Source organism: Benincasa hispida, chromosome 6 (genome assembly GCF_009727055.1).
Source record: "Benincasa hispida cultivar B227 chromosome 6, ASM972705v1, whole genome shotgun sequence".
NCBI lineage: Eukaryota > Viridiplantae > Streptophyta > Magnoliopsida > Cucurbitales > Cucurbitaceae > Benincasa > Benincasa hispida.
Window position 1 is genome coordinate 54,634,196 of NC_052354.1, and position 24,236 is coordinate 54,658,431.

Genomic DNA, 24,236 nt, shown 5'->3' on the forward strand with positions numbered 1-24,236 from the left:
ATTTCTGATGTGGAGTCAATTAACTTGGGAGCAACAAATTTCCACGGAAAAATTTAATCATATTTGACATGACTGGAACCATATTTTTTGTTTGTTTTCCTGTTTACCTTTTTTAAATGTCACGTCTTTGTTAAATATAAATCGTTCAACAAAGTAGACAAGAGAGTTTGGGGTCTTTGAGGCAAAGGCAAAAGCCCAAGACTGGAACTCTATTTTTGGTGGATCAACTTCCTTCCTCTTATCTCAGGATTTCTTTGGGAGGCAATTAAAAAGTCAAGTGTTTTGGAATTCGATTTTAAGTAAGATCTTAAAATCCTGGGGAAAAATAAAGCACCTGGACCAGATGGCTTTACAGTGGAGTTCCTCTCAAGATTTTGGTTCCTGGTTAAAGACAATTTTATTAAGCTATTCGAAGACTTTCGCAAAGGTGGAAGATTGAATGCATGTGTGAGAGGAAACTTCATTTGCCTCATTCAAAAGAAAGAAGATGCAGCATCTGTTAAGGATTTTAGGCCAATCAGCCTTACTACTTTAACTTACAAGGTAGTTGCAAAAGTACTTGCTGAAAGATTGAAGAAAGTTATGCACTCTATCATCGGGCCATCCCAGAACGCCTTTATTGAAGGGAGGCAAATACTAGATGCAGTTTTGATAGCTAATGAAGTGGTGGAGGATTACTGTGTGAAAAAGAAAAAGGGATGGATCCTTAAACTTGATATGGAAAAAGCTTTCGACCGGGTGGATTGGACCTTTTTAGAAAAGGTTTTAATTGCAAAAAACTTCGACTTTCGCTGGATCTCTTAGATCTTGGGCTGCATTCAAGACCCAAAATTCTCTATCATTATTAATGAAAGACCTCGAGGCCGCATTCTTGCATCTAGAGGGATTAGGCAAGGTGATCCTTTATCCCTTTTCCTTTTCGTTTTAGTAAGTGAAGTGTTGGGCGCCATCATTGACAAGCTGTACGACAATGGCCTGTTTGAAAGATTTGTGGTTGGGAAGGAGAAGATTCACGTTCCACTACTCCAATTTGCAGACGATACCCTCATTTTTTGCAACTATGATAGCAAAATTTTGTTAAAATTGAAAGAAGCAATTAGTCTCTTCGAATGGTGCTCAGGTCAGAAGGTGAATTGGGAAAAATCAGCTCTTAGTGGAGTCAACATAGAAGAAGGGGAATTGTTACAAATGGCTGGCCTTTTCACTTGTAAGGCCGAATCATTGCCTCTCATGTACCTTGGTTTGCCACTAGGGGTCTATCCTAAGCAAATCTCCTTTTGGCAGCCGGTGATAGAAAAGGTGCATAGAAAATTGGACAAATGGAAAAGATTTAATCTCTCAAGAGGAGGAAGGGCAACCCTATGCAACTCAGTTCTCTCCAATCTCCCAACGTACTATATGTCTCTATTTGCAATGCCAAAAAACGTGGTTTCAACTTTAGAAAGATTAATACGAAACTTCTTTTGGGAAGGTCATAAAGGAAGCAAAGTTAACCACTTGGTAAAGTGGAGTATTATGTCTCGGTCTCCAAGTAATGGAGGTCTCGGCTTGGGGGGCTTAAAATAAAAAATTCGGCCATGCTTGCTAAGTGGGGCTGGCGTTATATGATGGAGGAAAACTCTCTTTGGAGACAAGTGATCACTAGCATCCATGGGAAAGGCACCTTCAATTGGCATTCATCGGGGAAATGTGGGAATAGTCTGAGAAGTTCTTGGATCAATATCTCAAGATACTGGTCAAAAGTGGAGTCTTTGGCTTCTTTCATCCTTGGCGATGGCTCTCGAATAGGTTTTTGGTCTGATCCTTGGATTGACTCAACCCCATTGTCCACACTCTATCCAAGCTTGTTTAGAATTACCTTATTGCCAAGGGGCTCAATAGCTTCTCATTGGGATGATTCTCTAAACTCTTGGTCCATCATTTTTCGCCGTTTGCTTAAAGATGAGGAGGTTATTCACTTTCAGGCCTTGCTACTTGTCCTCTCAGGAAGATTAGTCTCAGCTAGCCCCGACCTAAGATCATGGTCTTTGGAAGCATCGGGCTTCTTCACAATTAAATCCCTTACAATGCCTCTCTCCCCTTCGTCCCCAATGGCAAAAGCCTTTTCAAGGCTCTATGGAAGACTAAGAGCCCGAGGAGAGTCAACATCTAGATTTGGATAATGCTCTTTGGTCTCCTAAACTACTCCTTGGTCATGCAAAGAAAATTACACTTGACCTGTTTATCGCCTTCTTTTTGCCCTTTATGCAAGAAGGCAGGGGAGGACTTGCAACACCTCTTCTTCAACTGCCTATATTCAGAAAGCTGTTGGTGGACTTTTTTCCACTTCTTTAACTTCGTCGGGGTGTTTGGAGATAATTTTAGAGGTAATGTACTTCAACTTCTATGGAGACCCTCTCTCAAAAAGAGGCCAAGATTGCTATGGATCAATATGGTAAAGGCCATTTTAGTAGATCTATGGTTCAAAGAAATCAGAGAATCTTTCCCGATAAAGAAACTTATTGGAGGGCTCGATTTGACTCAGCTAAAAGAAATGCTTCAGCTTGGTGCTCCTTAAACAGTGACTTCGAAGGCTTCTCTATACAAGATATAAATTTGAATTGGCAGGCTTTCATCTTCCCCACTTCTTAGGCTTGTTATCTAGATTTAGTTTCGGATTATCGCTTTATCAATTTGCTTCTATTTCCTTGGTCTTTGTACCGTTGTATGGACATTATGAGGGCGCTAAGGGGGTGTCAATCTAGTTGAGATGCCTGGGTGTGCTTCCTTATCCTTTCTTTCAGTTTTGCCTTGTTTGTCTCATTCTATTCTTAATTCATGCTCCTCGTATAACTCTCTTGTACCTTGAGCATTAGTCTTTTTTTATTTTATTCTAATAAAGAGGCTCGTTTCCGTTTAAAAAAAAAAAAAAAAAAGATCTTAAAACAATTGTCTACTTGAAGAAAAGCCTTCTCCTTTAAAAGGTGAAGACACACTCTTATCTTGTCGGTGTTGAGTGAGATTTCCAGTTTTTTCTTTATCTCTATTCAAAATTTTGGTCTCCTGAGAGAATGATAAGGAATTAATGTTAGGCCTCCAATTATATTTTATTATCAAAGTCACTTCCTTGGTCGGTTCATTTGGATCCAACTCATTTTCTTGCATCCACTTGGTGTTCTTTATCTAAGGCTTTTTCAAATTATTTTATTCAGGATATTAGTTTGAATTGGAACACTTCTATTTTTTTAATTTAAGCTTATTTTATCTTATTTTTTATAATGTTTCTTGTATTTTGAGCAATAGATTTTTTTCATTATATCAATGAAAGTCATGTTTTTGTTAGGATCCTTCCTAACAAGAACAAACTCAATAACAAGGAATGGATTTAAGAACAATCAAGCATGAAAATATATTGAAATATTAAAAGAAATAGTAGCAAGATAATAGTCAACACATTCGAGAGGGTTGAGAAATCCTTTCCCAATTTCCCAATACGGAAATATCCCACTATATTCTTCCTCCTTTCTTAGCACTCCTACTCCTATTTATAGCATTATTCACTAACTTCCCATCTAATTACCCTTATACCCCTTACTAATACCAATACTAATATTCTCTTAATAGTCCTACTATTTCTATACCAGGGGTCTTACACTACTCCGCCCTTCGAAGGCACCTTGCCCTCAAGGTGTGCTTACAAAACACGATCACAAAATTGGGCAACTTTTTTTTTGTCCCTCTCTTTCTCTCTCTCTCTTTTATTTTTTTTGTTTTTTGTTTTAATTATGAGAACACAAACTCAAACCTGATAGCCTTCTCTTCAGCCTTGTTCAGCCTTGAAAGTAAATTGGGCTTTTTCTTCGCTTGGACTAAGCCCAATAAACATCTCATGACTCCACATTCTTCTTTCTTCATTTCTACTGGCGTTATTCTCCTTTAATGGGCTAGGCCCATTATCAATTTGCTGTCCAAAACAGCACAACAATCTTCTCTTAAGTAACCCCACTGCCCATGTAACAGATATTGAATCTAACAACACCTTTTAACTTGGATTGCCCCACACCAACAACTCTTCAAATGCCCATAAATCATTATCTTCCTTAAAAATAACAGTGGGCTTCCAGCAAAACCGGCCCATTATCATGCCCAAATTAATATTATCACTTTCTGCAACATATTTTCCAATGCATTGCTGTGATATATTTTGGCTACGTCACTAAAAAATGTCATTAAAAGTGAATTTTCTTGTAATAGTTGTCCAGTCTTTAAGATTATTCATATTCATGTTGAGTGCTAAGTACCTGTGTTTAGTTATAATTTATTTGCTGATTCTTCTTTTTCTGTTTTGATTTCAGTTAGTCTTCTCTCCTCTCTTTCTCTATTTCTTTCCGGAGATTCAACGAGCCTTTGTTGCAATGCTCTCACATTTCTCTATACCTTTAACAATGCTTTATTCAACCGATCACACTTCATTTCTAATTGATATTCTAGGATGAACAACTCTGATACCAATCTGTTAGGATCATTCCTAACAAGAACAAACTCAATAATAAGGAATGAATTTAAGAACAATCAAGCATGAAAATATATTGAAATATTAAAAGAAATAGTAACAAGATAATACTTAGCACATTTTAGAGGGCTGAGAAATCCTCTCCCAAATTCCCAATAAGGAAATATCCCACTAAATTCTTTCTCCCTTCCTACCATTCCTACTCCTTCTATTTATAGCAATATTCACTAACTTCCCATCTGATTACCCTTATACCCCTTACTAATACCATACTAATATTCTCCTAATAGTCTTGCTATTTCTATACTAGGGGTCTTACAGTTACCTTTTCCCAAAAAAAAAGGAGGGGGTAAGAAGCAATGTTTTAAAAGGCTTAAGGTGGTCTCGAGGTGAGGCGTAAGCCTTGAGGCGGTATGAGGCTTACGCCTCATTTTAAATTAAATTAAATCATAAAACATAGAGCTTATATATTTTAACATTATAATATTGCTTAAAAGTACAAAACATACTCAAAATTAATCATGATAAAGAAAAAACTCTCAATAATTAATCACAACAAAGGAAAACAAATCGCAATATTCTATTTAAATCTATATTTAGGAAAACAAAAAACACATAAAAAATGTGTAAAATAAAAACTTTGTGGTAAAAAAAAAGTAAGTATTAAAAATACTTAAAAGTTGGAAAAAGAACTTCCACAAATCAACTAGATAGTAACTATGAAGGAAAAAAAAATTATAAACTCTTAAAAAAAAGAGAATAAATAACAATAACTAATAAGGAAAAAAACTCTTTTAAAAAAATATAAAATAGGAAAAGCTCTATTAGGAAGATAAAAGAAGAGGAAAAAAATCTAATCTTGGTGTTGATTGAATTGTGTTCTAGTATATTTTGTTTGTAGAAGAGAATTGAAGAAAACTCTCCCACTTGGTTTGGCTACTAACTCCATCGATTATGTTTAACCCAAATCTTTGTCTTTTAATGGTTTTAAATTAATATGTGGTTGGATTACACTTTAAAACTTCTTGTCGGTTCCACTTCCTCCAAAAGAAAAAAAACTCAATAATAATTTTGTTGTTGTTAAGTGATAAGTTTGCTGTTTCTACGTTCCCAATTTGCAAGTTTGAAGACACATGCGAAGAACAATATTTATTGTTTTCGGTGGGTGGACCCAACCCATTTAATTTTCCTTTAAATATGTTGGAGATAAGGGACTTAGTTGATTGTTTATAGTTTCGGGGGTATTATAGTTATTTACTTTACCCTATTTTTCTTTCCTTTTTTGTATATAGGCTTGTTGGAGTCTATGAATAAGAATCCTCTTGTATCTCCCACATGATGTAAAAATTAATAAAACGGAGACTCTCTATTGTGGTTTTTTCTCCCTGTTCTAGGGTTTTCCACGTAAACCTTGTGTCTCCCCTTTCTCTCTTTTCTCTTTTAACATGGTATTAGAGCGTGGTGACGAAACCCTAGCCTTCATCAGCAAAAACCAAGTGGTGCAAGATGACCTTAGTGCTGCATTAACACCGCTTCTGCCACAGCCGCTGATGAAGCCTCCGATCGCCACCGCCACTACCGGCGCCACCGTTGTCGTCGCTGCTACCACCACTTTTGTTGATCGGTATCTTCGATCGCTGCAAATACATTCTCAACAGTAGCCGATCGGGAACCCTAGCGTTGCCAGTTTTACTCCTAGTGCTGCCGCCGCCGCCGTTGCCGGAATTTGAAGTCGATGCTATTGGATCTTCCACGCATCACTGAGGCAAGTTTGTAATTGGGAGTGATGTGCCGCTAGTCGCCTATAACAGCTTGCTGTCGCCTGGACTCCTCCATCCGCCGCCGTCGAGCTATGAACATCATGAGTCCATGGGTCTTTCTATGGCAATGGTTCAACAACAATTAGCTAATCTTTAGACGAGTTTTCAACAACAAATCGCCGCACTTGGGCAGCCCTAGGTGCTTCCACAATCACAAACTTAAATTCAAGTGTATTGAGTTCAAACATTCCTTCTGATTTACCGATGTATCCAGAGAATCTGGTAACCTCGTTCCCTGCTTTAACTACTACAAATTATTTGTCTGGTTCTATGGAAATTCCACAAGCTTAATTGCAGGAGAAAAGTTAAACGACCAGAATTATTTCTCCCGGTCTCAGCTCAGTCTATTAAAATGGCCCTTGAAGGGCATCATAAGTTCGGTTATTTGACTGGCGAGATACCGAAACTTAGACCAAGGGATCCTTGAGAGCGCATTTGGAAAGAAGAAGACTCCTCGCTACGATCGCAATAGTATGGAACCTCAAATAGGGAAACCATTATTGTATGCTACCACCGCTCGAGATATCTGGGATGCTGATCAGAAATTATATTAAAGAAGGCAGAATGCATCTCGTTTTTACATTTTGTGAAAACAAATTCACGAGTGCAAATAGGGGACGATGGATGTCACTTCGTACTTTAATAAATTGTCCCTAATCTGGCAGGAGATGGACTTGTGTTGTGAAATTATTTGGGACTGTCTGTGTGGAGGTATTTAGTATTCCAAAATTGAGGAAGTAGATAGGGTATATGATTTCCTAGCTGGTTTGAACTCCAAATTTGATGCAATGCGAGGCCGTATATTGGGACAAAGACCTATACCCTCTCTTATGGAAGTATGCTTTGAGGTTTTCCTTGAGGAAGACAGATCTAGTGCTATGAACATCACTACTGTGTCACCTATTGATCTTGCTGCTCTTAGTTCAGAATTATCTAGTAATGACGATGACAAGCACAATAGGAATAGACTCCAGTGTGTGAACATTGCAAAAAACCCTGGCACACAAGGGAATGGTGCTGGAAATTACATGGTAGACCACCAAATGGTAGAAAACGCCCTCCGAATGACAAGTCCAATCTCGACTGTGCACTTGTAAGGGAATTTGTGAGTGCTTCTCAGTCACAACCTCAAGTGACTCGGCTATTCTTCTCTTGGGGCATTTGCTCAATCAGGTACATCACAACCCTTAAGTCTCTGATAATCGAATTCAGATATATTTGAAAAAAACTCATGGTAAAGGTCTAATGTTAAGAAAAACTGACAGGAAATGCATTGAGGCCTATACCGACTCTGATTGGACAGGATCGGTGATTGACAGAAAGTCTACCTCAGGGTATTGTACCTTTGTATGGGGTAATCTGGTTTCTTGGAGAAGTAAGAAACAAAGTGTAGTTGCTAGCAGTAGTGCAGAGACTGAATTCAGAGCTATGAGTTCCTTTTTCTTTTAAAATGGTTCCTAAAGACATATTAAAGTAATCCCTAGCATTGTCAGAGTGATGTATTTGAATATTAGTATTGAAGAGATTGAGTATCATGGCATACAAATTTTTAAATATGACAGTAACTTCAATTTTTTCTTTCATTAAAAATACCCAAGTGAGTCTAGTATGATCATTAATGATGGGCACTAACTATTTAGCTCCTATTATGCTTTAACTCTACTTGCTTCCCAAACATCACCATGCATCATAGAAAAAGGATGAGAATGTGTGTAGTTGCTTATCGGATAAGAAGGGCCCTTACTACTCCGTCCCACACAGTGTACTACTATCGGCCCTACCAGGCAACATCTACCTACACAAGCCAGAGAGAGCTCCGGCTTCTTACAAAGCTACTGATACCGCACAAGGAAAAAATTCCGTCACGGGTTTAGCAATCTCTGTTATTGGACAAAAATATGGCTATGTCCCCAGCAGCAAATGCTAGTCACAATATGGGTTTCAACGAAAGAGATTTAGTCATTAGTAAAGCAGAAGTCAATCAAGGTACTACTGTGAAAAAATTAAAACCTCGAGCTCGAGGGCGAAGTTATCCCATAAAACGATCGGGTTTGCTTAGCCAATTCACATGATTCACATTGAAAAGCTTGAGAGTTTTTACTAAAAATATTTGGAAAAATATGTTTCAAATACATAAAATTGGGGTGGCCTAAACGATTATGTTGCAACATTATTTTATTATCATAATTGTCTTTAGAAGTAACAAAAACGGACTTATTAGCACCTAACTCCTTCCTTTGATACTTGGGAATATTTAGGTTGTAGAGACTTGAGGATTCTTTAGCATTGCCAATCGTCGTTCTCGAATTCAAATCCTAAAAAATACAACTATATGAGTTGAAAGTTGCAGTCAAGTTTTTCATGTGTGAGTTTGCTTATTGATAACATGTTATATTTAGGGTTTGAAACATGCAAGACATTTTCTAATACAAGATCTTTTGAGATAAAAACTTTTCCAGTTCCCACTATTTTAGAGTAAGTGTGATCCGCAATCCTCACATTAGGTTGGTCTCTACAGTGAGAGTAATTAGTTAAAAGGAATACATCACCTGTCATAAGATTGGAAGCTCTAGAATCAACAATCCATGTACTGAAATTCGTAGTTGTATTAAGAGCATAAAAAAGGCTTTTGTGTAGATTTGGATTGTTCAAAGAGTTTTTAGAGAAGATCCAATTGCTCTTTAGTAAAGATATTTTCAGGGGCAACATTACTGTCTGATGATGAACTTGCTTGATATGCTTTCCCTTGTCTATCACTAGATCCTTTGTTTGATTTCCAATCTGAAGGTTTGCCATGAATGTCACAAGTGTCTTTGGTATGCCTTGGCTTTTTACAATGCTCACACCATGACCTTTGTCTTTTCTGGTCGATTCATAGCTTTCATATCGATCATAGCAATTATTATGAGAATTTGTATTTTGAGTGCATACCTCATGGCTAGGATTTCGAACATGTAGAACGGATCCTTCAGGATCTGAGTTTCCCAACATTAGCCTTTTTATGCTTTCTTCTCTTCTCACCTCTCTAGTAACTTCTCTAATATTAGGTAAGGGTTTGATAGCAAGTATTCGACCACGTACCTCATCCAGTTCTTTATTGAGACCAAGAAGGAATTTGAGCGCTTGTTTCTTTTCAACAATCTGTTTTTATGTAGTTGCATTTGTAGTGCACGCCCACTTGTGATTTTCAAACGTGTTGAGCCGCTGTTGCCACAAATGAGAGAGCCGAGTGAAATAACGAGTTACTGGCATATCACCTTGTCTTAGTTCATGCAATTTTCCCTCTACTTCAAAGGATTTCGATGTATTTTCTTTATCTAAATAAGTTTCATGAGCTGCTTCCCAAATTTCACTTGCAGTTGAGAAAAGTAAGAAGTCTTCGCCAATTTCTATAGTCATGGAATTGATTAACCATGACATAACCATATTGTTTTCAGCTTTCCATATCTTGTATTTCTGATCATCTTTGTCTGGTACAGAGGTTTTGCTTGATAAGTAGTCTTCCGTTCTCTTTCCACATATGAACATCATGACGGATTGTGACCAAGCGAGAGAATTCTTTCCATTCAGTTTGTGATTTCTGAGTGGAAGTAAGGATCCATCTTTATTGGAATTTGTGATTGAAGATGCCATTTGCTCTTTGTAACGTATGCTAGGGTAGTAATAGATGGCGAAGTCTTAAAAAAACAGATTAATATGCTGAGTCGGCCAAAAGCATAATGCAAACTAGGTCAAAAAACTAGATGTAAAACAGAATGCAAATTGGGCCAAAACATTAGATGCAGAACCAAAGTCAAGATAAAATGGTTAAATATCCAGTGGGCCAAGTACTTAAAACTAATTTGAGCCAAAAGAAATAACCAGCCCGAAACCTTGAGTCTTGACCCAGTTGTATTTGAGTTGGAGTTTGACCCGAATGGATTTGATTGACCCACTTGGAAGAATACCCAGCCCGAATCCTTGAGTATGACCCACTTGGAAGAAACCAAATCGTGGGATTTCTTCACACGATCTCATCTGCAACAGAGGTGTTCCTGCTCAGAATTTCCTCGCACGATGTCGTCTGCAAACGACTCAAAGATGACTGATTTTTATGGGTTTCGTCTTCAAGATCAACGACGGGCACCGTGGCTTTGGACTGTGTTAGGAACCAAGGTAGTATGGGATGCCTTTGTCCCACATTGGTTAGAATGAGATGACCAATGTGGTACTTAAGTGGCTTGGCTCTCCCACCCCAATAGCTAGCTTTTCCAAGGTGCTTAAGTACCTAACAATGGTATCAGAGCCGGTTGTTGACATTTCGGAATGGAACCGGCGGAGGGTTCTAACCGGGTGTAGCCGAGTGAAGTACCACCGGAGTAGTCGTCGGGACATCGGCTTTCCGAGGATGGGGTATTGCTGTCTCTTATACACATCTAGATGTGTATAAGAGACAGCTCCCACCCCAATAGCTAGCTTTTGGGGTGTGGTTCTCCAAGGTGCTTAAGTACCTAACAATGGTATCAGAGCCGGTTGTTGACATTTCGGAATGGAACCGGCGGAGGGTTCTAACCGGGTGTAGCCGAGTGAAGTACCACCGGAGTAGTCGTCGGGACGTCGGCTTTCCGGGGATGGGGTATTGTTAGGAACCAAGGTAGTTTGGGATGCCTTTGTCCCACATTGGTTAGAATGGGTTGACCAATGTGGTACTTAAGTGGCTTGGCTCTCCCACCCCAATAGCTAGCTTTTGGGGTGTGGTTCTCCAAGGTGCTTAAGTACCCAACAGACTGCTATCAAGAAGAAACCTAAATTACTCTGGAGCAACGCGGTTAAAGCCTTGCCAGCAGAATTATGGTTTGAAAGGAACCAATGAGTTTTCCATGATAAAGCTTCCCCTTAGTTAGACCGTTTTGAGTTTGCTTGGCTAAATGCTTCTTCTTGGTGCACACTTTCAAGAGCTTTTGAAGATTACTCTACTCGAGAGTTAAACTTGAATTGGCAGGCATTTATTTCTCCTCAGCGTTAGAACAACTCTTAAACTTTCAAAGTGTTAGCTGTCCTATGTTTTGTCCTGGCAGTGATTATAACATTTTGCTTTGGATTGTTTCTTCTCATTTTTGGTTTTGTTCCTTCTTTTGTATTTGATATTGTACTTCAGTTAGTAGGTGTTTCATTTGTATTTCTAATTATGGATATGATGAAGGTGCTAAGGGGGTGTCAACCTAGTTGAGATGCCCAGGTGTTCTTCCTTATCCTTTGGTTTTGTTCTTTGTAACCTCTTGTATATTGAGTCTGTCTCTTTTCATTAATTCAATGAAAAATGCGTTTCCTTTTCAAGAAAAAAAGACTGCAAACTTGTGAGCTTCGCTCGTGGAGAGATCGACTAGGATTTTGTCTTCAAGCTTTCGATTTTTCTGGTATTCCTTCTTCAATCTTTGAAACCCAGGTAATCTCCGGCTTGAAAGGTTGCAATTTCAACCCATTGAACACAGAGATTTTTCTTCTGACGTGAAGGAATAAGAGGTGCTTCTGACACGAAGTCAAACTTTGGGGAAGTAAACTTGTCGAACGAAAGGTTTTGGACGTGAAACCTAAGAAGACAAAGACTTCAAAAGCGATAACTCTGATACCGTGAAGAATTCTATATTTCTCATATATTTTTGTAAAAAGATACAACCTCAATTTAAAAAGATAGATATAACTATATAAGGAAATAACCTAATGGTAATAGGGAAGAAAAATTAGGAAAAATTGATATATATAGAGAAGAAAATTTCCTTTTTTCCCCCTATATTCAACTGAGGTTTTGTTTATTTGAAATTACGTTAATATAGACAAGTATCTTTGGCTGAGAGAAGAAATGAAAACATGTCTGCAAAATACTTTGGTCCATATCGGATTAGTGCTCGAATTGGATTACTAGCTTATTGGTTGGAGTTGCCTGAAGGAATGTCAATCCATCAAGTGTTCATATTTCGCAGCTCAAACGAGCATTGGGGCAGCATCGTGAAGTTCAATCAGCTACACCATATTTTTTTGAAATGTTTGAATGGATAACTGACCCCTTAGAAGTTTTTGGATATTAGTAAAATCCAACTATGGGAGATTGGGAGGCGTTGATTAGTTGGAAGGGTTTGCTAGTGCATGCAACCACTTGGGAGTTCGTTGATGATTTCAAACAACAGTTCTCCGATTTTCATCTTGAGGACGAGGTGGTTTTAGAGGCGGAGGGGAATGTTAGGCCTCCAATTATATTTCTTTTTCAAAGGAGGGGTAAGAAGGGAATAGAAAATGTGGGTGATGGTAGGAGTGGGGACCATGGTTAGTTAGAGGAGAGACAGTGTTTATGTGTGTAAGGGGGAAGTAGTTATACGTCAATTTTTTGCTAATCGCCTTTTCGAGAGTGAGAACAAGAGGGTACTCGATTATTAGACGATATTCCCTCGTTTGCACGATCTTTCGAGTAAGAAGTTGGATTTTGTGGCTTCTATTTCACTACCATCTGATTCTTCCTCTTTGTCGTTGGGTTTCAAGCACAATCTTTTTGATATCAAGATGCTTGACGTTGTCAGTCTACTTTTTATCCTTTATAATCACCAATTTTTCAAAGGAGAAAGGATTCTAGACTTTGGACTCCTGATTCTTATAGGGGCTTCTTTTAGTTCCTCCTTTCTGGTGTTGTTTATTCCTTCCTCATCCCAATCATCTTTGCTTTCTCCTCCATCGAGAAGATTAACATCCTTGGGAAGGTAAGGGTTTTATTTATTATTATTAATTATTAATTTATTATTTTTTAATATTTGTTTTTATGGCTGGTTTACATGGAAGATTAACACTCTTCCCTTTTTTTGTAGACGTCAATCTGAAGATGTTAGATGACATATAATTAAATTTACCTTCACCTATCAACTTAAGCTTTTGGATCAATCAGTGATTTAAGATAGTATCAGAGCAGGTTCAGGAGGTCCTATGTTCAAATTCCTGCAATGTTGTTTTCTCCCCAACTAATCTTGATTTCCACTTGTTGGCTGTTTTTCATATTTCAAGGCCACAAGTGAGGGGGAGTGTTAGATGATTTGACATGGGGTTGCAAGTTTGTTCATTCTCTTTGAATCGTTTGTTGGAGATCTTTGGTTTGTGCTCTGCTTTTAATCAAGATGGGTATGCTATTATTGAGAAGGTGCTCACCTTTTTGAGAGTAGGGAAATTTTGTGAACCTATTTTATAGGGAGCTGGCTCGACAGAGACGATAGGACTTTTAGAGAGTTGGAAAAGTTAGGTGTTAAGATTCGGGTGGTGGTGAAATTTAGTGCCTCCATTTGGGCTTCTGTATCTACGTTGTTTTACAATTATGATCTTGGTTTGATTTTGTTGGGTCGCAGTCTTAGCTTGGTTTCTTATTATTATTATTATTTTATTTTTTCTATATTTTGGTTTGTTATTTTTATGTAGTAAATCGAGTTTTAGTCTCATTTCATTTTATTATGAAGAGGCTTGTTTCTATTTTTTTTAAAAAAGAAGTCAAGTTTTTTGCTCCATTTTTTTTTCTCAAACTAATAGATAATGTCTTGTATCCTTGAGTTCTTGGATATTGTGTTTGCTACTATTTTAACTTTTTTGGAAATGCCTCAAGGTTTTGTTTTTGTCTTTGGTTAGGATTTCATGAGTGGAAAATCTGTTTTTAGAAACATCATGGGTATTCTTCTGCCTGGTGTCAGTTCTCTCATAAATGAAAGGACCAGTCAGATTTATGGCCAACTTTTGGAGAAGTCTGTGGAACTTTCTCTTGAAATAATGATACTTGTATTAGAGAAGGATTTACTTCTGGCTGATTATTGGCGCCCTCTATATCAGGTAATTATCTCATTTGTTTCAGTTGTTAGCTTCAGTTTTTTCTTTACCCGTATGAATGAGTGAATTGGTGATTTTGTACATATCCTTTTGAATAAGACTACCATTAGTTATTCATTGATTGAATACAAAAAATATTGGCCAGCACCGAAGTTTTTCCCGGAGATTTGCAGTTTTGGTTGCCGAGGTTTTAAGTATCATTAATTTTTTCTGTCATCTAGGGTTTAAATTTGAAAGCCTTTTTATAATCTCTCCATTATATTTGTTTTCTTATACTGTTTCTGTAATATCGTCTGGAGAATGCCTTGTTCTCCTCGCCCTTCTGTATTATTTATTTATTTTTATTTCTTTTCCATTTCTATTTCTATTATAGTCCTGAAACAGATGGAGAAGTGTGTTTAAGAAGGGTAACCTTGTAGGTTCCTTTAACCAAGTATTCTAAATGTCTCCGGAACTAAGTTTTCAACAAGTGACAATTAAAAAATTAATGTACGTATGCACAGCGAAACTTGAACTTGTAGTTAGATCATGTACGTATCTTCTGGATGTCTTCTGTACTTCTTGTCTTAAAAAAAAATTGCTCCTTGATTTGACCTAATTCTTGCAGCCTTTGGAAGTCATTCTCTCTCAAGATCACAGTCAAATTGTTGCACTGTTGGAGTATGTCAGATATGAATTTTATCCCAGAATTCAGCAGTTGTCTATCAAAATAATGAGTATTTTAAGGCATCTCCTTCTTCTTTTTCTCAATTGTCGTTGTTTGGCATGTGGTAAAAAAAATCTTTGAAGAATATGTGAATTTTTTATGTTACTGAATATGTTGACTTCAGAGTTCTAAAGATGTTATTTGTTGGTTGTAGTTCTCGTATGGTTGGGCTTGTGCAGTTACTACTAAAATCTAATACTGCGAGCTCTTTAATTGAGGATTATGCATCCTGCCTTGAAATAAGATCTGAAGAGTGTCATATAATAGAAAATAGTGGAGATGATCCTGGTGTTCTTATAATGCAGGTTTGTATGGGCATTCTTTTACTGTCAAGTTTGATTTCTTATTTCTAGTTCCTGAAAATCTTTGGAGTCTGTACTTTCTGAACTAGCTGAATCACCACCATCATTTTTATGCCCATTTTTCTGCAGCTTCTTATTGACAACATTAGCCGACCAGCTCCAAATGTCACACATTTGCTACTTAAATTTAACCTTGAGACATCCATTGAGCGGACAGTTTTGCAGCCAAAATTTCATTATAGGTGATTTTATGGTTTTACGATATTTTGTTCACTTTGGTAATGTTAAGTCACATTATATTACAGTAGTCGTATGATTCTTCCTTTGTAGTTGCTTGAAGGTTATTCTCGAGATTTTGGAAAAGCTTTCAAATCCTGAAGTCAATGCCTTACTTTATGAGTTTGGTTTTCAGGTTAGATGTTGTAGATTACAATTACCTATTTCTAATTAGTGGATATACAATTTCTACGTACTGTCCTTTTTCTTCTTCTCTTTCCTTTCACCCTCCACCAAGTCTAAAGTGATGTACTTGTACAGCTTCTTTATGAGCTATGTTTAGATCCTCTAACATCTGGACCAGTCGTGGATCTCTTGAGCAACAAGAAGTACTATTTCTTTATTAAGGTATGAACACCTGCATTCTGGATATGGAAAGATTTATGTGTGGCTCGAAAGGTTGTATTCATTTATTGGATTTTTATCCACCCTTCCCTTCTTTTCTTGGTACCTTCTTCATGCTTGTAATGGCAGCACTTGGATACAATTGGTGTTGTTCCCCTTCCCAAGAGAAACAATCACACTCTCCGTGTCAGTTCCCTTCATCAGGTTTGTCTTCCCTGGATGAATAATGGCACTTCCTAACCCTGCGCATGCTTGCATTTTCTATTTTCCCTGCATATTCTAGCTCTTGCCATTTATAACCAGGCAATTTGGCTATTTATTTTTATTTTTTTATTTTTTCAAGAGAGCATGGTTGCTTAAACTTTTAGCAATTGAGTTGCATGCTGCTGACTTGGGTAGCCCAATCCATCGAGAGGCATGTCAGAGTATTCTTGCGCACCTGTATGGGCAGGAGATAGTTGATACTGGATCAGGTCCAGTCTTCTCACTTCAAAATCATGGGGTAGATCCTGGAATTAGAACTACCAGTAAGAGCAAGGTACTTTATTCAACACTAACCATTTATCTTCTATGTACAGTAAGTGCATATTCGTTTTTGCTATGTTTTAACTATTCTTTTCAAATTATTGCCACATAGGCCTATATAACTACCACATCGTAGACTCCCAATTAGGACTATCTTTTAAAGCTAATGGGACTAGGAAATCGTGAAAAACTTGTATTACATAAGCCAAACTATACCAAGTTATGAAACCCTAGCCGTCATTGACGGAACTCTGAACGTTAACATGAAGGCAACCATTCAGGCGGTTGTGAAGGAGTATCTCCAAGCCGCCCTACCACAACTGATCTCAGCTGCCACCCACGTCCAGCCGCCGCCGGTAGAGGAGCCTGTCTCTTATACACATCTAGATGTGTATAAGAGACAGGTTTTACCCTGTCGAGATGTTTCAACCGCTGTGCGAGGGAGGATCGACCGGTTTGTTCCAGATTGAAGCTGCCTTCAACGATCAGAAACGCTCGATTGCATCGTCCACGTCGTTCCAGACCGAAACAGCCTCCGTCGATTAGAGACGCTCGATCGGGCCGAGCCGCGCCGGTGGGTTGCTGCCGAGCCCTTCGTCTGCACTGGTCGCGCCACTCGTGCCGCTCGCTCCTACCCAGCAGATTCCGTGCGCCGAGCCGCTTTTGTCTGTGAGCTACCGAGCCGAGCAGCAGAGCAGCCTCCGCCTATGAGTTACTCAGTCGACGGATTGAGTCCAGCTTTCACGGCTGCTTCTGCCTCTGTCCAGCCGTTCGTAGGAGCTTCTTTTCCAGTCGCGCCCAATCATGGTGGCTCGGCACAATACCTAGATGAAAACCCGGTAAATTCTTTCCCTATTTTACCCACTACAAATATCCCGCATGGTTTTTCCTCAGTTGACAGTACGACCAGCCTGAGTACAGTTGGAATCAGTACTATCGTCCCGTCAGGAAATATATAGTCTTTTGGTCTTGTTAGTGTGAACGGTAAAAAACCTTGGATTGTTGACTCAGGGGCGACGGATCATCTTATTGGTACCTCTGATAAGTTTTTCTCATATTATCCAACTGGTAACGAATGAATTAGGATTGCAGATGGGTCGTTCACACCTGTTGCAGGAAAAGAGGATTTATCTCCGTTTGAGGGTTTGGTTTTGCGGGACGTTTTGTATGTTCCTAAAATTTCATATAATTTGTTATCCATCAGTAAGATTACAAGAGATTTGAATTGTCAGGCAGTTTTTTCACCCGACACTGTTTTATTTCAGGATCTAAGTTCGGGGACGACGATTGGCACTGCCCGGCACGATGGGGGACTCTACTTCCTAACTGATGATGTTTCCTCTAGGAATGATTATAGGACTAGCCTTGTCTCCTTAAATTTTTCTACCTCTGAGAATGATTTTCTGTTATGGCATTACCGCTTAGGACATCCAAACTTTCAGTATATGAAACACTTATTTCCGCATTTATTTCGCAATATTAATGTGTCTTCTTTAAAGTGTGAAGTGTGTATTTGTGCCAAATAGAGTTGTGTCTCCTTCCACTCCCAGCCCTATAAACCATCCAAACCCTTCACCGTAGTCCACAGTGATGTTTGGGACCCCTCACCAACCACAACCTCCACAGGGAAACGCTGGTTTGTCACTTTTATAGACGACGACACTCGGCTTACTTGGGTCTTTCTTCTCATTGATAAGTCCGAGGTGTTATCTGTATTCCAGCAATTTTATGCCATTGTGGAAACCCAGTTTAATGCCAGGATTGGTATTTTGAGAAGTGACAATGGGCGGGAATTCTTTAACGCTTCCTTCCAGAAGTTTCTTGCATCCAAAGGGATTATCCACCAAAGTTCGTGTGCCTACACTCCCCAACAAAATGGGGTAGCAGAGAGAAAATCGTCATTTGGTGGAAGTTGCTAGGTTCTTAATGCTATCCACATCACTTCTGTCTTACCTATAGGGTGATGCCATCCTTACTGCTACTCACTTAATCAACCAAATGCCTCCCCGAGTCCTCAATTTTCAAAACCCCTTAGACTGTTTAAAAGAGTCCTACCCTACGACTCGTTTAGTCTCCGATGTACCACTTCAAGTTTTTTACTGTGTTGCCTTTGTTCACTCCCATGGTCCAAACCGCACGAAATTTACCCCCCGTGCTAAAAAATACGTCTTTGTTGGGTATCCACTCCATCAGCGCGGGTATAAATGTTACCACCCATCCTCTCGCAAATATTTTGTTTCCATGGATATCATCTTCCTTGAGGATCAACCCTTCTTCCCTGTTAGCCATCTTCAGGGGGAGACCTCTCGTGAAGAGACTAACTGGTCCACGTATATAGTTCCCTTGGTGTCTGCACCTATTCTCGAACATGTTGGTCCTATTCTTCCTACTAATCAAGTCCCATGGACAACATACTATAGGAAGAATCTCAGGTTGGGAAGCAGCGTCACCTGTTGCATCTCCGGCTCCGATCCATGAGTCAAACTCGACATCAGGTACGTGTATTCCTGAAATTAATGAGATTGATACTTGTACTAACGAGTGCAGAAAGGAAAAAGGAGGGAAAGGTGCTGACAGCACCACTATAGCAGATGGGAAGACGACAGTGAATGACGATTCAGACACAGCTCTAGAAAATGTGAGTGATACTAAAGATAGTGGTGAAAAAGGTGTGATTTCTGAAGATGAGAAACAGGAAGAGGAGACTAGTGATCACAATGGAAATTCTGACAGTTTGAAGGAACATGATGCTTCTCTTGATCTTCCAATAGCCCTGAGGAAAGGTATCCGGTCATGTACAAGGTACCCTATGCATAGTTACATGACATATAGTAACCTGTCATCTGAATTTAGGGCCTTTACCACTAGTTTAGATGCAGGGGTGATACCGAGTAACATACAGGAAGCAATGGGAACTGAAGTTTGGAAGGCTGCTGTTTTGGAGGAGATGAGAGTTTTGGAGAAAAATGGAACTTGGGACTAAGTGATCCTACCTAAAGGGCACAAGACAGTTGGGTGCAAATGGGTTTTCACTATAAAGTACAAGTCAGATGGGACGGTTGATCGGTACAAAGCCAGGTTAGTTGCCAAAGGATTTACTCAAACCTTTGGGGTAGATTACTCCGAGACATTCTCTCCCGTAGCTAAACTCAATACTATTCAAGTATTGCTATCAGTTGCAGTTAACAAAGATTGGCCTTTGCATCAACTGGATGTAAAGAATGCCTTTCTCAATGGAGAACTTGAGGAGGAAGTCTACATGAATCCTCCTCCCGGATTTGAAGATCAGTTCAAACAGCGAGTCTGTTGGCTGAGAAAGTCGCTATATGGGTTGAAACAGTCTCTGAGAGCCTGGTTTGACAGATTTGCCACCTTTGTCAAAGGACAAGGGTATACCCAAGGGCACTCAGATCATACACTTTTTACAAAGAAGTCAACTTCAGGGAAGGTAGCAGTTCTCATTGTGTACGTTGACGATATTGTGCTCTCCGGTGATGATGATGTTGAAATTGTGAAACTCAAAGCAAAGATGGCCAAAGAGTTTGAAATTAAAGACCTTGGGAAGTTAAGATACTTTCTCCGAATGGAAGTAGCCCGGTCTAGGGACGGAATCTCAGTGTCCCAACGGAAATACACGATTGATCTTCTAACGGAAACAGGAATGACTGGGTGCAAACCTGCTAACACCCCAGTTGAATATAATTCAAAGCTCAGCAATTCTAGTAATAGTGTTCCGGTCAATAAAGAAAGGTATCAGCGGTTAGTTGGGAAATTGATATACTTATCTCATACGAGACCTGATATTTCATATGCAGTGAGTGTCGTCAGTCAGTTTATGCAGGCTCCTTGTGAAGAACACATGATAGCATTTGAACGCATCCTTCGATATCTGAAAGGTACACCAGATAAGGGGTTAATGTTCAAGAAGTCTGATAAACGCTGCGTTGAAGCCTACACTGATTCTGATTGGGCAGGGTTTGTTGTTGATAGAAAATCAACATCAGGGTATTGCACATTTGTTTGGGGTAATCTTGCGACCTAGAGGAACAAGAAACAGGGAGTTGTGGCCAGAAGTAGTGCAGAAGCTGAGTATCGGGCCATGAGTTTAGGGATATGTGAAGAAATCTGGTTGATGAAAGTGTTGTCAGATCTTCATCAAGACAATGAGCTCCCAATGAAACTGTTTTGTGACAATAAGGCAGCAATAAGTATTGCAAATAATCCTGTTCAGCATGACAGAACAAAACACGTTGAGATCGACTGACACTTCATCAAGGAAAGACTTGACAACGGAAGTATATGCATTCCTTATGTTCCCTTAAATCAGCAAATTGCAGATGTGCTCACAAAAGGATTACTGAGACAAAGCTTTGATTACTGTGTCAACAAGTTGGGTCTTATTGATATTTATGCCCCAACTTGAGGGGGAGTGTCGAAAAAGCAGCTTGTAACCCTAGGGGCATTTTAGTAATTGTGTACCCTAGGGTTTCCCACTAGTCTATTTATTTGGCCTATTCTCTTGTACTTTGTATATTAGAATCAATAATAAAAATCAGTGTCTATCGTGGTTTTTCTCCCTGTACTATGGTTTCCACGTAACTGTATTGTTATTCTCTTCCCTACTCTTTTATTTTTAACAATCCCTTATTGTATTCTCGATGTCTATTTATTCTATAGTTCATTGTATTCTGATTATGCGAATTAATTCTGATTATTTCTCTTTGTACTCTGAGCGTTAGCCCTTTTTCATTATATCAATGAAAAGTTTGTTTTCGTTTCATTTTTTTTTATTTATTCAATAATATACACAAATTAAAATGGTATCAAAGCCCTAGGTTTTGTCGCATTGAACTTTAGCCGCCACAACTGCCTTCATTGATCGACTGTTGATGGAGGCAGACCCGTCGACTGTTACCACAAGGGTTTTTAACTTGTTTTCCCTCTGCCTTACTAGGTGTTACTGTCACACCTTTGTATTGCCATCTCCTGCCATTTTCCATCTGATTCGATGCCCATCTGTTTGCAGATTCATCTTCGCCCAAATTCCCAGGCCCCTCGGCCTCTCATCGAGGCCTCTATTCTCAGATCCTCCTCCGCCTCTACACCCCCAGATCCGTTGCCACACTTCGGCTCTTGCATCCTCAGATTCGTTTGCGCCTCTCTGCTCCCTTTGCACCGTTGCACCATCTGTACAATTTACTCAGCTCTGCTTTGTTTTGCGTTTCGCTCTAGATTGCGCCACCTTAGGTCGTCCATGTTCCATTCAGATCCTCGTCTGTTGCTGTCCATACCACTCGTGTGCACAAACCCTCTTGCCTCCCTACACAACTTGCTCCGTCGACCAGATCTGCTCAATCCTTGCACAATTGTCGATGGAGACCGCCTAGATCTGAGTCTCCCTTCCCAACTGCTCCAAGATTCATGTCTCGCTGCCTTGCCTCGTGGAGGTCCAGCCACTCATCTCGCACTTCTCCCCATGTTAGATGCCTAGAGATCTACTCCATTTAGAACCTCGTTTTCACGTCAGTTCAGATTCGATGCAATTAGTTGTTTTGTCCAAATCAGTTTGATTTGGTCCAATTAAATCGGTTCGGTTCAGTTCGTTTAGACCGATGTTTGGGTTGGTTCACCTACTTAATTGATTCTATTGCTTAGTTTTTTTTTTTTTGTTTATTGGTTTCAGCCTTGTTTTCGGGTCTTTGTTCAGGGTCTCTATTCCGCTTTCAAATCGGCAGTTTATGGCTTCTGTTTTAGATCTCTGTTTCCAGCCCAGAAGTTCTCTTTGTTTTAGTTCTTTGTGGATTTCTATTTTTAGCCTAGATCTTTCGTGATTTGATTCGAAATTTTTCCTCAGTTCCCGTCATCTACCACCTTGAATTTCATTCAGTCGCTTCAGTCGGTCGTTTCACAAACTCAAGTTGGTCGTCACTCTACCACGTTAAGTTTGAGGAAGGGTGTTAACATTAATTATGACCTAATTATATTTTCCTTATTGTATTCTTGATGTATATTTATTATGTAATTCATTGTATTATGATCATGCGAATTAATTCTGATTATTCAATAATATACACAAATTAACACCAAAGAGGAAGAGCTTGGTCACGTCCAAACTATAACTAACCTAACCTCTTTAAATAGACCCAATGAAGGGCTTGGTCACACCTGAACTACAACTAAGCATTCAACAAAACATACTTTGGTAAAACCGAAAACAGTAAAATATCAATAAAATATAAAGTATAGAAGCAACCTAAACAATCGGAAATCTACCCAAAGAGCCCCTTCATTAAATCAGAAGTGTCCCTCACCTAATTTATTCCAAGCCATGTTATTTCTGTGACTTTTCATGAAATATCCATGATAGAGCTCAACATTTTCCTTGAGTTTGAGATTTAACTTAGATAGCGGTCATTGGCTTCCTGGAACCATATTGGGATGTTGGATCTATAGGGAAGCTAGAATTGGTTGAAGAAATCTTTTATAGCCCTTTGATAGAAAGGAACCAAAATTTTTAAATATAAACACCAGGGATATGTAAGTTTTTGGATTCTACAGCCTTAAGTGAGATGCTTTGCGATTGGTTTACAGCATTTAACCTTCATATTTAGTTAGAGAGGCATTTTTTTTTTCCAGGCTTCTAGTTCTATGACTTCTGGTTGAAGTCAATGATATGATTTTTTTTTCTCATCAAAAAGTGATGATTGATTATTGTCTTGAATAATTAACTATTTTGATTTTCAGGCGATGTTTCCTTTTTTTTATTTTTTTAGGGGAACAGAACCTAGAATTTCATTGATGTAATGAAATATACAAAAGAGGAAATCTCCAAAGCTAATGGGCTACAAAAATCCCTTCCGATAAGCACATATATTGGAGAGCAAATAATTACAGAAGCATCTAGCTAGCTTACACCAACTAGAACTGTAAACAAATTAAGATTAAATGGATAAGTAAGGTTTCTTTCACGCCAAGTGCTCCATCAGAAGATTTATCAGGATATCAACTCTCATATTTAAAGTCTCAAGTGTTTCTGAAAAGTAGATGTTATAGATGCTAGTAGTTTTTTAGGTGGCATCCCAACCTCTTCCCCTACCTGTTCACCCCGTCCCCTCTCACAAAAAAATGTGTCTCATTGGAAAAAAAGGGGGAAATTGGAAGGACATCCATGGGCTTATATTCCAGCGATTATGGCACAAATGAAATTGACCTTTCTCTTGTAATAAATTTCAATTTTTGAAGCACTACCGAGCTGGCTCGGGTTAGTTTTATATCTTTTCTCCTGATGTTTTTTGTGCTCAGGCATTGGAGCTACTTGAGGTTGTTCAGTTCAGAACTCCTGATACCTCAATCAAACTTCCCCAAGTTGTTTCAAATTTGAAGTATGAATTGCTGGTAATATTCTAGTATGCTGGTTTCCTTTGTCTTTTTTTCCCCCATTATTTGCTTCCAATGCTGGCCTTGTTTTTGTTTTGTAGACAAAAGACATACTTGGGAATCCTTCAACTTCTCAAAAGGGTGGGATCTATTATTATTCAGAGCGTGGTGATCGCCTGATTGATCTTACTTCCTTTTGTGATAAACTTTGGCAGGTCGGTGAAGAACAAAATCAGTTTCTTCTTTTGACAAAAAAAATGACGGAGTTCAGTAATTTGTTCTTTTTATTTTTATTTTTATATATATATTTTTGTTTCCTAGAAATTTAATTCAGATAATCCCCAACTGAATAACATTGGGAGTGAAGCTGAGCTGGAAGAAGTAAAAGAAACCATTCAACAGTTACTACGATGGGGATGGAAATACAACAAAAATCTTGAGGAACAGGCTGCACAACTTCATATGTTAACTAGCTGGTCACAAGCCATTGAGGTCTATTGTTCTTTCCTATTTGTGCTAGCTGCATGCCTCTTTTATCGGGAACCTGTATAATATTCCACAAT

General features: G+C 38.8%; 1 protein-coding gene across 2 annotated transcripts in view; it reads left to right on the forward strand.

The window, feature by feature from the left end:
- The window catches only part of LOC120079644 (nuclear pore complex protein NUP205), a 75,201-nt gene that overhangs the window by 35,973 nt on the left and 14,992 nt on the right, over positions 1–24,236 (forward strand). For both annotated transcript variants that reach the window (XM_039033912.1, XM_039033913.1), the window contains exons 19-29: positions 13,948–14,145; positions 14,750–14,868; positions 15,003–15,153; positions 15,280–15,392; positions 15,481–15,562; positions 15,688–15,774; positions 15,901–15,975; positions 16,115–16,309; positions 23,599–23,691; positions 23,775–23,888; positions 23,995–24,165. In XM_039033912.1, the coding sequence (XP_038889840.1) occupies positions 13,948–14,145; positions 14,750–14,868; positions 15,003–15,153; positions 15,280–15,392; positions 15,481–15,562; positions 15,688–15,774; positions 15,901–15,975; positions 16,115–16,309; positions 23,599–23,691; positions 23,775–23,888; positions 23,995–24,165 (1,398 nt within the window). The remainder of the gene's footprint in view (positions 1–13,947; positions 14,146–14,749; positions 14,869–15,002; positions 15,154–15,279; positions 15,393–15,480; positions 15,563–15,687; positions 15,775–15,900; positions 15,976–16,114; positions 16,310–23,598; positions 23,692–23,774; positions 23,889–23,994; positions 24,166–24,236) is intronic.